Source organism: Electrophorus electricus, chromosome 4 (assembly GCF_013358815.1).
Source record: "Electrophorus electricus isolate fEleEle1 chromosome 4, fEleEle1.pri, whole genome shotgun sequence".
Taxonomy (NCBI): Eukaryota; Metazoa; Chordata; class Actinopteri; order Gymnotiformes; family Gymnotidae; genus Electrophorus; species Electrophorus electricus.
In genome coordinates, this window is record NC_049538.1 from 13,147,050 (window position 1) to 13,161,735 (window position 14,686).

Genomic DNA, 14,686 nt, shown 5'->3' on the forward strand with positions numbered 1-14,686 from the left:
TAATATTCTTGGCATCAATCTCTCTATGCTAGCATAAGGATGTTTTGGATAGAGACTACAACTTCTGTAAGTCTCTCTGGACAAAGGTATCTGCCAAATGCTGTAAATGTAAAAAGTGCGAATGTAAAAAAAGTGCTTAGGCTACACATTTAATGTGCCCCATTTTGTCTTGAGTCTCCCACAGCATCGACGTTTCAGTAGCTCTGACGCTCACGTGCAGCACACAGTGCTGTTAACATGAAATTAATGTTGACATTTAGCGTGACTGGTCTGCCAGGACCACTTCCCTGCGCAACATGTGCCGTCTATCGGCAATAAAATAACATCTTTTCAAATCGCTCATCATAAATCCATTCTAAAAAATCAAGAGGATATGTAGCACACAACTGACTCCCTGATAGTTTTAAAGTATTTAAAGTGTGTGTCATCCCCAGATACTTTCTTTCTGTCCTCCTGGGATTAATGAAGGTTTCGGGTCCTGTATGCAGTGTCATTACCATTACCAAAAGCCAATGCGTTTAGTTCAAAACACCAGAACACTTGGTTTAATATATATCTTAACAGGCATGATGTCAGACGTTACCATTAAATATAATCCCAAGGAATTGGGGCTGAAGGTGGAAGTCCAAACCTGGTTCTTTGATCAGGAACGCACTGAGTACCTGAAGTGATAAGTGAGAAGATTCCACTCTTCTAGAGAATATCAGTCACTCAGGATGGAAAAGACTCTGACAAGATGCACACTGCATACAAGCCTCCATGAGTCACTGTGGAAAAGGCGTGTTTTTTTTTTTTTTTATCTTTAAGCCTTTGTCTTTCCTTTGGCTGCTAGTATTGCGGTCTTCTCTGTTTTAAGGTTCTGACGCTGTTTGAATTTCAAAATAGTTGCCTTTTTTGTGTGTTGTTTTGTTTGGTTTTTGCCTATAAATGGTAAGGCGTGGGCACACACAGTAGTGGCACCCACTAAAACGACTGCAGCACATTATGAGGTGCAGACAGAACAGGACACACTGCCCCCTTCCCATAGTTCATAGTGGCAGCTGGAAGGCACAAGGCAGCCATGCTGGATTTTAACCATTATAAAGATTTTTTAATATACAGTTGAGAAAAGGAGAAGAAACCTCCTCACACTTCATCAGCACTTTTTTTGTGTGTGTGTCCTTTTGGGGGGAAAAGCGTGAGATTAAAAGCCTTCCTCAGATGTACATTTGCAACGTGTCTGGGCCTGAGAGAGATAATGGAAGGGAGTTGAGCTCCACGAGGCAGTAAATCAGATCTCCGTCTCATGCAGTGTGAAGGTTCAGAGGTCAACTGGAAAAAAGTAACGGCTTTTATGACCAGGTGCTTCCCACAAGGATAAAGAAGCTCCTAAAATATACAGTTCAGGACGCACCTATTTTGACTGGTCACGTCACTAGATTTGTCGGTCTTCCATACTGTGTAAGACCAATGCTCTGGTTCTGACCCAAATCCCTTGGACTCTTTAAGATCCCTGGCTTGCTGTTGGGTCACAATGCCCAGAAGAAGAAATTCGTGGCCCGCATGTTTGTTAAAAACAGCCCGTCTGTGCTGAAAGCACGCACACCACAGATGCACCGATTTGGTAAACAAGCTAACTTAGCTAGTAACGTGGCTCTTGGTTACTGTGGTTGTGTGCTTGTGTATTATGTCCCACCATCGATGTGAAAGGACCATTCCCACATTACTAGGCAATTCTGCAGACGCTGTTACTGTTTCCTGAGCATCTGAGTACTATTACAGCAGCCGTTTTCTGGCTCGCTCTCTGCATGTCTCAGTGCTTTTGACGTAGCTGTCGGGTGATGCAATTTGCCGGCACCGTGTACTCGAGGGCAGCTCCCTCAGAAAGAAATGTTTCACTTATGATTACACAAGCACGGCTGAGACAATCACTCTGTATTCTTAAGAATTCAAAGCGGACGCAGTGGTGGTATTAGGAAACATTGGAGAGGTTCAGGAGCTGTCATTTCCACGTTTATGCTTCATTTGTATAATGTCTTTGTGCAGTTGGCTTCAACCCAATTAATTTTTCAAACAGGGATTAAGGTGGGGGTGTCTCGTGTTATTCGGCAAGAAAAAAAACAACAACACAGAAGCAGCTTCGGAGAAGAAACCTTGTGGTGGCTCCACTGGTGTGTTTGTGTAAGCCCATGATGATTCAGCACACTTAGCTACGAGTATTGAAGGAAAGTACCTGTTATTATTAGCCGGCGCTGCTGTTTGTTTTGTTCAGAACGGTTGAAAGCTACACGGAGAAAGAACTGCCACAGTGTTCTGAGGGACAGTGGTTTTGTGGTTTTGTGGGGGCCTGGATGAAGCTGGAATGATGGAGGAGAGGGAGAATAAGCTGACCCCAGCCCTGCAAGTGAAGCGATGGCGTGGGAGAGCTTGCTTACAGCAGCAGTTTGGTGGTCTTGCTGTAAGTGTATACAGCACCACCACCCCCACGCACACACCACCCTCTTTAAACATTTATATCTTACCCAGCAGACCTCTCGCCTTCCACTTAACCTGTGCATTTATTCCCAGCCTGCTACATGCATGCTTTCTCTCTCTCTCTCTCTCTCTTTCTCTCTCTCTCTCTCTCTCTCTCTCTCTCTCTCTCTCCCCTGTCATCCCTCGTTCTCACATCATGTGGGTAGGTGCATTGTCCAGAGCCGCTGCTAATGCCTTGCTCTGTTCTCTTTCTCTCCTCTGTCATGTTCAACGTCAGGCTGTCAATCGAGGCGTTTTGCCTAAAGTCTTTGTGAACAGGTCATCCATTCTCGCTCCTCTCAAAAAGCTTTTGTGTGTGTGTGCACGTGTGCGTGCGTGTGTGTCTTGTTAATGTGAGTTTCCCACTGATGACGTCTTTTCTCACACCACTTACCAGATCCAGTCCCCGGTCAGCAGTCTATCATGGTAATATGGCTGTGTTCGGACGGGTCCGGGCCATATTTGCTACGCCCGTGCTGCTTTCGGTAAGCCCTCATAAAGCGATGAGAATCTCAGTTACAGCCAAACTGGGATCAGAAAGTGCATTTGGCGAATCCCAGACTGACTACTCTGATGAAGGCCCTTGAGGAGGGGGTTGTTAGGACCTTGGGGGTGGGGTAGATTTGGGAAGGGGGGGGGGTCTCAGGAGGAACTGTGATTGGAAGCAGATGTTGAGAAGTGAGGGTGGAAGAGACCGCGGGGGTGTAGGGGTGCGGTGGGGTGGGGTGGGCTGGGGGGGGTTCGGAAAATTCTCAGGCCTGAGATCTCGCTTTCTGGGCTCTGCCTCTTTCGGCCAATCACAGGCCAGCGACAGTTCAGTGGTAGGAGGTTTGACGTGCCGTGATTGGAGGAGAGGCTGTACGTGGGCGGAGGGAGCAGATGTCCTGGGAAAGGAGTGGCGACTTCCAGCTGGCGCCCTGTAAACGAAGTGAAAAAGCTCCAAGCAGCAACTGGACACAGACCAGATTCTGTACTAATCCAGCTGCATGCACACACACACACACTCACACACACACACACTCACACACACACACACACTCACACACACACACACACACACACACACACTCACACACACACACACACACATGCACACACACACACTCACACACACACACACACACACACACACACTCACACAGACACACACACACACTCACACACACACACTCACACGCACACACACACACACTCACACACACACACACACACACACACACACACACAGACACACACACACACACACACACACACACTCACACACACACACACACACATGCACACACACACACTCACACACACACACACACACACACACACACTCACACAGACACACACACACACACTCACACACACACACTCACACGCACACACACACACACTCACACACACACACACACACACACACACACACACAGACACACACACACACACACAGACACACATACTCCTGCATGCAGTTGTACAAACAGAGCAAACATACAGCTGAAATTGCAATTACCGCACAGTTCAGATAGTCCAGGACTAACGAAATACGGTGAAAAGGGCAGAAGGGCACAGGAGGCGCCCTCCGTACAAACACGGTGCCCTTGCAAATACCAACCACTGCATTACCCATCAGGCATGGCTGGCCTGACGCTTCTTTGTACGCCAGCGGGGTGATAATGCAGCCATTGAGCAGGGACGCCGTGTCTCCTCCTGCCCCGCTGACCCGCCCCCGTCCCTGCTGCGTAGCCGTCACGTCTCTGTCGCCGGGCTTTGCGACAGCCTCTTACCCTCCATTGTGTCTCAGGCCCATGGCCACCTTCGCCAGTCTGAAACAAAAAAATATTTAATCAGGACTCCTGATGGAAAGCCCACGCTAGTGTCGGTTCATTTCCCGTCAGCGAATGGCAGGTCTCCTGGCCCACGTTGCCCCCCGCGGCTCCCCATGAATGCATCGCAGCCCGGCGAGAGTGCGCATACCTGGGGAAGGCCATGGTGAGGCCACAGGAGGGTGGGGCAGGGGGATGGAGGAGTGGGGGAGGGCAGGGGGGCGGTGCTAGGGAGGTGGGGGTTGTCTCCCGTGTTCAGTGGGACATTACTACAGGCCCGGACGAGCGCAATAAAAATGCAAATTGGAGCTAAAGGCAGTGAGCCCACCAGCCACGACCCCCATAAACCCCCATGATACACTTCCCACCTGTGGCCGCGTCTGTGCCAGGACGTCTCTGCTCCGTCTCCGAGCCGTGACAGGAGAGTGGAATGAAGGGTAACGCTTGAGTCTTTCAGTGTGGTGTGTCTGTGTGTGGGGGGTGTTGGGCAAAATGCCATTTCTGAAGCTTCTGGTGACTCACGTTTATCTCTTTTCCATAAACGCACACACAAAAAAAATTAAAAAGAGGATGAGAAAAGCACAGGAAAGGTCAGATTTTGTTGCGTCTCCGTTTTAACCGAAAAGGCGAACGTTTCGAAAGGGCTTTTGTGAAAGTTCCTTAGGCCACAGATGTGCCCTCTTAGCCAGAACCCTGAGAAGAACCCTGACACAGACACAGGGGTGGGGATGGAGCAGGGGTGAGGGGTACAGCTTCACATGTCCCACACCATCCCTGTCCTCTTTTGACCAATACCAGATTTGTGCATCGAGGACAGTGCACCCAGAATAGACTCCAGGCCACAGAGACGCCGGGACATGAGCAAAGGAAACTATGGTTGAGGGGTGGGCTTCAGATATCATGTCCTTCAGCCTAGTGCGACTTAACGTGCACGACTGATCTCCACTTTGGGGTGCCTGTACAAGCTCACACACGGAGCTGAGAGCTGTGCACTCATTCCGCAGCATGTCTTTGCCATACACAATGCCACACACCACACCACAAGTCACGTCATAGCAGTGCTGACAATATATTTAATTGCACTGCTGCACGTAATGACAGTTGCACTTGATAAAACGAATCCTAGCGGCCAGAGGTTGGGACGTCGCAGTTACAGCTAAAAGTACATTGCGATTCACTGCTGAAAAATGTATTTATAAAAATAAATTCCATCGTTGTAATGATAAAGTGAAACTGGAAGTTGTCATTAGGTGAAGGTTATCAGTTATTTCTGGTGCTCTCCTTAGTTTGAACTCTGTACCCTGTGGCATTTTGAATGGTGCGTGTGATGTAAAAATGAAACTTATGGTGAGTTTTTGGTAAACCCTGTGTTTGTGCCCTAGAAGAGCTGACTTCCACGCAGGGACGAGCTCATTTTTGGTGCCTCTCGAATGAAGCTTTTGGGGCATTTGGGAAGGACTTGTCTCGCCTGCTCTGGCTGGGGCCGCGGGAGACAGCTGGAGTCTGCCGGTCCCTAGCATAAATATTTGGACTGAGGATAAAAACACCAGGCACTCTACTGCAGAATTTTTGAAGCCCGTGCACTCGTGTGTATGTGCATATTTGCGTACATGCGCATATTTATATGTGTGTATTTTTGTCTATATGTGGGTGTATGCACGTGCGTGTTTGTGTATATGTGGGTATTTTTTTTGTCTTTTTGTGCATATCTGCATGTGCGTGCGTGCGTGCGTGCGTGTGTGTGACAGGCAGACAGAGAGAAGCCTCTAATGCCACCAGGTGTGGCACGCCTTCGCACTTTTGCACTTTTCTTTCATTCTTGTTCTTTTTTTTTCTGAGATCAAATGCAATGGAAACTTTCCTCAGCGAGATATGTAAATTACCCTTTGAAATCCCCAACTGCTAGAACCAACAAAGCCACAGGTATGCTGTGGCATTTCCGTCACCTTAACTCGGGCTCATAAACAAGCTTTAGTAGCTAAACATATCTTATTAGCTGTGAATATGTATAGGTGCTATATTGGGAGGGTACTTTATATATATATATATATATATATATATATATATATATATATATATATATATACACACACACACACACACACACACACACACACACACGACAAAAGTTCATAATTACACCTTTTAGGTCAAGAAGATTCTTTTTTAGGGCAAATGCCATGATCTGAAAGTTCCATCTGAAAACTTATGTCAGCGCATGACAGCTCTTTTTTGCTTGAAGAGCAGTCATCACCATCCCTTTGTGAAAAGACAAGTGTAGGCTGGTAGAAGTGTGTGCGCGCGTGCGTGTGTGAGGCTGAAGAACGGGAAGGTGGAGAAATGAGACAAGCCACCTGTGCCAGCACAACACATTGCTGCCAAACAATGCCTGAATATCCTGAAATGCGCGCATGTGTGTGTGTGTGTGTGTGTTAGCAGTTAGTAGTAACTTACATTTTTTTTAAGAACCTGACTTTTTGCCAATAGCTTTCCTTATGCAATCGAATTTATAAGCCACAAATGAGCGCTCTGATGAAAATCAGACATATAGTTCTCCACATGCACTAAAACAGTCTCCTGATCTGTGGTTGCTTTGGAGTGAAGGTGGACTCCACAGAATCTTATCCACTGTTTTGAAGAGTAGAAAACACAGAGACAGAAGCTAGAGTGAGAAAGATGGCCCTCGCGTGTTTTTATTTAGATTCAAGCAATTTACTGATGGCGGAGCTCGCAAATATTAGTGGGCTCAGTACATGCAGACACCACCACGGGCCACCACAGTAACAGTTGTTAGCAGGGGTGACTAGGAGAGACATTTTTAATCTTCGCTGCTTTCCCCTTATCTTTCACACGATTAGCTACAGTCACACCCTCAGGGTGGTACTTATCCTACCCCTGTCCCAAATATGTGCCCAGAAAGGGTCCAGCTGCCCTGATTTATCCCTTTATTAAACCTGCCATGGTTAAGGGCATGCCTGGTCCCAGTTCTTCATCATAGAGTCATGAAGGGTCTGGTGTCTTCCTGCTGCTGACATGCCTCGTCCCAGCTAGCGTAGGGGTCGTTACTTCAACCCGAGCTCTTAGATGAGAGATGATACCAAGACTAGTTTAAATCCAAGGCCAGGCTTATGCCCACGACTCTAGACCCGTGCTCTAGTTATCATGGAAAGAACCCAACCAACTCACTAAGCAAGCTCAGTGATACCCAACGCATGCTGAGGTGGCAAGCTTTCCGTACACGTTGCGTTTGAACTGCCGCTCTTAGTCTCATGCATCTTAACATAGCCCACAGGCGAAGTGATTAGCAATGCAAGAATGCAGTGGCACATTGGAAGTATGGCCTCTAATACACTAGAACACAAATTCACCACAGAAGTAACCCAGCATGCAAAAGACTTTCAAAATCAACTTCATCTGCAAGCAAAATCCAAATCCCACCTGTGTGTGGTGTGTGTGCGAGTGTGCGCGCATGCACTCTCTCTCTATATATACACACACACACACACACACACACACACACACACACACACACACACACACACACACACACAAAACACAATCCGAGAGGCAGTTTTTTTTTCACGTACATTTTATAACATAACAATTTAAAGTACAATAAGAAATAGAAGCTACCGTTTATAAAACTCTCCAGCGGAACATAATGATGGGCCAGCATCAGCCATTTCTCTATAGCACTGTATAAGCAGACAGGTCTTTACATTTCATATCATAGCAACTTTTATTTCTTCGTATAATAAAAAAAAAAAAAAAAAAAGAACACGCTACATTTGGTCCTGCACTGTTTTCCCATGAAAGCACCTGTCTGCGTCTCATATTTCAAAGTTTATAAAATATAAATTATTGAAAAATATTCAAATGCTTGTGAACTAAATACATTAAAATTCTCATTTAACAAAAAAAAGAAAAAAAATACAGAAACACTATATTAAATTGTACAAAAAAAAGATCAAGTGGAAAAAATGTTTTCCCCATTAATAGTCTTGTGATATGCCTTCATCACAAAGTTTATGCAAAAACCTTTACACATGTCCATCACTATCACTCATATAACAAAGTTTAGGGTTGATATTTAAGACAACAGTTAACAGTTTTCATCAATTAAGGGGGGACGGGGACGGACGCAATGCAACATAATACCACGTGACATTTTGACGTGAAGTATGAAATAAGACAATGAATTCAGCGTCACATAGCACTTTTTTAAACTTTAAATCCACATGGACATGAGACAATAAGATTACTGCCACGGACCACAGCGTCTTTGCCTGCAGGAGATCCGTTAGAATGGCTGAAAGATGTCTCTTTCAGCCTCCTAGTTTTTAAGGCCCTCTTTCGTAGGAGTTGGATTTTCTTTTCTTTTTCTTTTTTTGGCCTACGTGTCACTTAATCCACACTTAATCCACGCATTTACTCAGTTCAGTTCATAATGAAAGACAAAGGGCCATCTTTAAGGGGCGTCCTGTCTGTCCTTCAGCAGCGCGGACGAGCTCTGAATGTCCCGGCTGGGCTTTTGTATGGATTTGGATGTTACTAATACTCTGACTGTGGCATATTTTTTCAGTCTAGGGCTTTTAATAAACGAGTTATGAAACGCAATCTGTACAAATAGACAATCCCAAAAGGAACCCTGTCAACACGGGTAGCATTTCGCCGCCGTCCACAGTAACGTCCGTTTTTGCAGGCGAACACTCTGGGACGTTTCCCCGCAGGGTCCCACGACCCACAAACGGCGCTGCGGCTGCAACGTGAGACGCGAATCGCTGACGATGACATGCGCCGCGTCCCATAGCCATGTTGAAAAGCGTTACGCCACTGAAGAAAGACGATGAAAGCAATCTAATATGTGTGCACGAGCCGTTGTCATTGTCTAATTGTATCTTCACTCCGGTTACTCAATATTTCTCAGTTGCTTCCAGTTTCGTGGCACGTTAAAGTTTCTGTGGATGGGGTACAAACCCTCACTAATGCTAAAAGAATAAACCATTCACATCTGAAGCTACTAAAACAGCAACGTTACTGTCTGTTATGCTCTTTAATGAAACTCCGCGACGAACTTCAGTCTCTGGCTGCGTCCCTACATTCTTGAGCCTTTTAGCGCAAACCTCGCTGGGTTCAAAGCTTCCCTGCTTCAGCCCCACTGCTCTCCGGCCACGCCCACAAAGCGCACGCACGACCGACCTCCGCTTCTGACCTTAAGATGAGCTCCTCCGCGCGGCCAAGTCCCGAGCAGCTGGCCGGCTCTTTTCCAGATCCTGGACACACTCGGCCGAACCGCAACGCCAGCCCGAGAGGACAGGGTTGCGACCCCTCACACCCACCCCCACACCCACCCCGTACCTTGTCACGTTCGCTGTCCTACGGCAACTCTCACAAAGACAACGAGAAAGACAAAATGGAAACACGTAAAAGGCCAAGGGCCTGAAGTGGCAACGAAGACTTATAGCTAAGGCAAGAGACGCTGGAAGTCCTCGGTCCGAGTGTAAGGGCTTGGAGGCTGGGCCGTGTGCTAGACAGCTGCCTGCATTGTCCTCTTGGTTAGGACCGAAACTCCTCTGCTCATAACTCGAAGGCGGGTGTGTTTGGGGCCTCCTGCCGCCGCCGTTGAGAAGAAAACGGCTACTTTCAGTTGCGTCTGGCACTCATTCTCAGTTTGAGTGCGACGTGCTCCTTTCAACTGAACTGCATGAGCAAAACACTCATCTGCTGCCAGAGCTTTCAGTTATGGGAGTTATGTACAAAAAAATAACCACCTTTGACGTTAAACAGGTGTGTTTGTGTGTGTGTGTGGGGGGGGGGGGGGATGCCTGTGAGACTGTGTTTAAGTGTGATTTGTGGTGGGGGAAATATTTTAAACTATTTGGCATTATTAACCCTTCATCTACACACAAGCCATAAACTCAAAAAATAATACTGGCACAAACATGTATCAGAAAAAAAACCCTAAAAAAATAAAATACTTTTTCTGTGGTCCATCTGAGAACTGTGTCCCTGCCTTATGCAGTGGGACAGTGACAGTGAGTAACTTATTAGTATATATTTCTGTGAAGCTCCTTTTCTCTCTAATTTTGGCAACATATTTAATAACAGGAACTTTCCATCCATAAAATGTCCATTTTAGGAACGAGTCCTTCATTCTTTCCTGGTCCCTCCCTTCCCCAAGCAGTTTGCGATTGGCTAGCCACTCTGCGCGCAATTCCAGGCCTCTGCTCAGAGCCGTGTACGGACACGACACACACTCACACTACAGACTATGCACTTTGGTAAAAGGTTTGGTTACGCTCCCTTCCCGTGACGGCTGCAGCCGTGAGCTCCAAAAACAAAACCGGACCATGGCTAGGTATTTAAGACACAACGTGACCGGACCCCCAAAAAATGGACGAACCGCTGCTAACGGAGCGAAGGAGGGAGAGTCCCCGCCCCCCCCGGGCCCGCCCTGCCCCGCCCCGCCCCGCCTCTGCCCCGCCCCGGTCACTCGTCCGTATCGGGCTTGACGTCCAGCATGGCGTGGAGTTCCTCTGGCGTGTAGCCCAGCAGGCTCTTCAGGTCGCATACGAAGCGGTAGACGTAGCGCTTGCCCGACGTCTTGTGGATGATGTTCTTGTCGTAGTAGTAGCGCAGGCCACGGCTCAGCTTCTCGTAGTTCATCTTGGGCTTGTTCTTCCTCTTACCCCATCTCCTGGCAACCTGCAGAGCGGAGGCACAGCCGTCAGCCCCGGCCGCAGCACGGGAGGCCTGCTCCGAGAGCAGGCGGGACCAGAGCAAGCTGCAAAAAGAGATCGCTGGCTTCCTAGGTGAACACAACGTGCATGTGGAAGAAGGCATTTTTCCTCAGTGCACTGGATACAAATACGGAGCTTTTCCAAAAGCAAACTCTTCTAATTTTATATTAAACTGCCTGACTAATGGCCTCCGGCGATAGCCCAGTTTTATCTAGCATGGCGCCTAATCTGAGGCCTCATCCTTAGGCAAACAAAGGCTGTTTTGTCAGTGTGGCTCATTCTGGAACGTACCCCGCCCACACACCCGATCCATCCCCCCACAAGCGACCGTGGCGCTGCCCCGTGACCTCTCACCTCGTCGGGGTCGGAGAGTTTGAACTCCCAGCCGTCTCCTGTCCAGCTGATGAACGACTGGCAGGACTTGTCTGTAAGAAGCTCCAGCAAAAACTGCCATAGCTGGATGGGGCCACTACCTACACACACACACACACACACACACACACACACACATACAAACACACGCACACATCAGCACTGGACGTACCACGTAAAATGTAGTCTGATGGTGCCTCTGTTAACAGAAACCTAAGCTCATGCTTAGAACCTTGAGCTGCATACGGTTTCATGTGTTTCATGTCAAAAACACGTCGATGCCTTGATGTGGGCTTGGTTTCCCGAAACCGTCACAACAGTGCGTCACCATGCAGCACCGAGTGCGTCACCGAGTAGCACTTTGAACTTCCTCTATCCCATCTGTGTTATCGGTGCTTTGACGTGTTTGGTCAAGCATAGGACAGAGTCTGTATCGTGGCATCACTGACGCTGCTCACTGTCGTCCCAGGCACACGGCCTCGTGCAGCGTTTACTGGCTAAGAGAGACAAAGGCTGCAGTATTTCTCGTCGGGTGCTGGGTCCTGGGCCCGGACTCTCTGTGTGAATTCCACTGGGCTGAGATCATTGTGCATCGTGCCCCCTGGCTAAAGTTTGAGGAATAAGTGACCAAAAGAGCAACTGTGATGTGTGCGCACATGTGTGTGTGTGTGTGTGTGTGTGTGTGTGTGTGTGTGTGCGCATGCATTCTGTGGGTGTGAGAAAGAGCGCCCGTGGATCTCCCCTAAAAAGCTGACTGTTCTAGCTCCCTCAACACCTCGCCGTCTCCTGCACCATCATGGTCGCTCCACACGTCCAGACGCTGGCACACACCCGCGCTGGGTGTACCGGCATGTATGCGCGCAAGTCGCGTCGGAACGCAGGAGGGGCCGGCGCGGCGCCCGCCGCTCACGGCAAGCTGCACCTCGTCCGCACGAGCCCAGGAGCCCGCCGGCTCCGTTGTCTCCTCCTCCTCCTCGCCTTCAACTTGCGGTTTGCGTATCGAAGATGAACCAACACTTTGCATCGCACCTGCTTCAAAGTCACGTTGCAAGCGAGCGGCAGAGAGCGCGCGAGACGCCAGCGTCAACAGCTCTCAGAAGAAACATCTTGATGTTTCATCTAAAAATATTTTTTCATATCTTTTCCTTTTTTTCTTTTTTCATATCTGTTTCATATCTTACACCCAAACATGGCCACAGATGGCAGAACCTGATTATCAGAATGGCTGCTTCACTCTGTGACCAACTAAAATAAAACTTTCAGAGGAATGAGTTTGAGCTGAACAATTCGAGACGCTGGCACATCCATACCTCTCCCTTCCTCTCCAAAAGTGTACGAGTAGCTAGCCAAAGAATTTTCCACCGTTATAACGATGTGCACGTCTGGATGCTAACGGGTCTCTGGTCTCAGAAATGCGGCTGCATTACACCCGGATGACCCGCCCAGTCCGCTCACCCAAGTCTGCAGGTCCCTCTCGGAACCGTTTCAAACACACGTGCAGGACACAGGGTTTAATCAGAACGCGACCTCTGAGTGTGGGCAGCGGTGCTAGATGTAAAAAAAAAAAAAAAAAAAAAAAAAAAAGTATTTCATTTGGGGAAAAAAAGAAAGACGAAAAAGGTTTTGACTGTGGTCGCGCTGTTCTCTTCAAAGAAGCAAGGCTCCTGCATTTGCTCTTGTATGTTTGTGATTTGGAATGTGAAACATGAAAACCTCAAAGCGCAGGCCAGGGCTGTTTGTATCACTGCATTGCCTTATCTGCCCTCTCATCTCCATACACCAGCGCTGAACTCACCCAGCCAGCATTCGTCTCCACACACCAGCGCTGAACTCGCCCAACTGCAGCTTCCACGGCCATAAACAGCCATTTCAGGCTATAACATCAATGTCTATTAGACAGGTCTACAGCCTTCTCCCACCATCTCTCTCTCTCTCCATTACACACACACACACACACAGACACACACACACACACACACACACACACACACACACACACACACACACACACACACACACACACACACACACACACACACACACACACACACACACACACAGACACACAGACACACAGACCACCCTTCTTTATATAAAGGCGTGAGTTTATGGGGGCCAGTGATGCAAGTGAGTTCATTCATGCTACTATTCTGCTTTCCTGTGTTTCTGTTCCCTGCCTCTCCATGCAGTGTTTAACCATACAGGAGTGAGCGACAGTTTACGGGCTCTACGTCTCACATGCATTTCGCTCAGATCTGAAACCTGTTGCTAACCGGGTAAGTGGGCAGAGAGACAGATGTGCACACTTCACTCGCATTAGTGCAACACGTAATAATTACATCTCCACATATCATCAGGAAGGGATTCCTTGCACCAGCACACAATGAGACGTGTTTACAGAATCCAAGATAAGGGGGTAACCCTTTAATATGTCTTGGCCTAATTTTTCAGTATAAAACGCAGCTTTGTGTGCAAGACCTGAACATCACTCTCTTGTACAGGGTCTCATAAGGGTAGGATTCAATGATATAAAAAGATTTTAAATGACTTAAAATAAGATAAAAAAAAAAGATGAAAGGTAGACTGACTGAGTATGTGTGCATTTGTAGAGTGGAGAGCTGTGTCTCTGTGCATGTGCGCAGCGGTGTCTCGGAAAGCCTCCCGAAGATCGAGTGATAAAGAGACTCAGGTTAAGTGCACCCGAGCTGTTATCATTTTCTGCTGCACCCTCTGTTGCCAAGACAACCTGGGAAATGGGTTGAGATGCGGGCCACAGATAAACCCGTGCGCGTGAAAAACATGGAGATGGAGAGTGAATGAAAGAGAGAGAGAGAGAGAGCAAGAGAGAGGGATAGGGAGAGAGAGAGGAAGAAGACAGACAAAGGAAGAAGACAGACAAAGAGGAAAAGAAAAAGAAAGAAGGAGATGTGTCTTTGCTTAGGTTTCTTTTGAGTGCTGCAAATTGGTTGAACAAATACACACACACACACACACACACACACACACACACACACACACACACACACACACACACACAGGTTGCTGGAGCTGGTAGTGCCAGCGGCTGAGAAAAACTTGAAGTTTGAAAGCCTTTCACGAAACTGTCGCTGTGGTTAGGAAACTGGTGCAAGGTTCTGCTCCTGCGACTGAACCGGCCGTGTTCCACTAAACTGCTCCCCCATTAAGGACGTCATCGGCATCTCATTTTTTCACACGCATTTGTGTAAAGTACTGTGTAAAGTGCAGCATTATGGGATGTCTATGGGC

General features: G+C 47.8%; 1 protein-coding gene and 1 long non-coding RNA gene across 4 annotated transcripts in view; one reads left to right on the forward strand and one right to left on the reverse strand.

The window, feature by feature from the left end:
* Positions 1–14,686, forward strand: part of LOC113577443 — a 39,241-nt gene that overhangs the window by 16,374 nt on the left and 8,181 nt on the right. The gene's annotated exons all lie outside the window — the stretch shown is intronic.
* The window catches only part of ets1 (v-ets avian erythroblastosis virus E26 oncogene homolog 1), a 33,832-nt gene continuing 29,929 nt past the window's right edge, over positions 10,784–14,686 (reverse strand). For all 3 annotated transcript variants that reach the window (XM_027010087.2, XM_027010088.2, XM_027010089.2), the window contains 2 exons: positions 11,402–11,520; positions 10,784–11,012 (listed from right to left, as the gene is read on the reverse strand). In XM_027010087.2, coding sequence (XP_026865888.2) covers positions 10,797–11,012; positions 11,402–11,520 — 335 coding nt within the window. In that variant the 3' untranslated portion in view covers positions 10,784–10,796. The remainder of the gene's footprint in view (positions 11,013–11,401; positions 11,521–14,686) is intronic.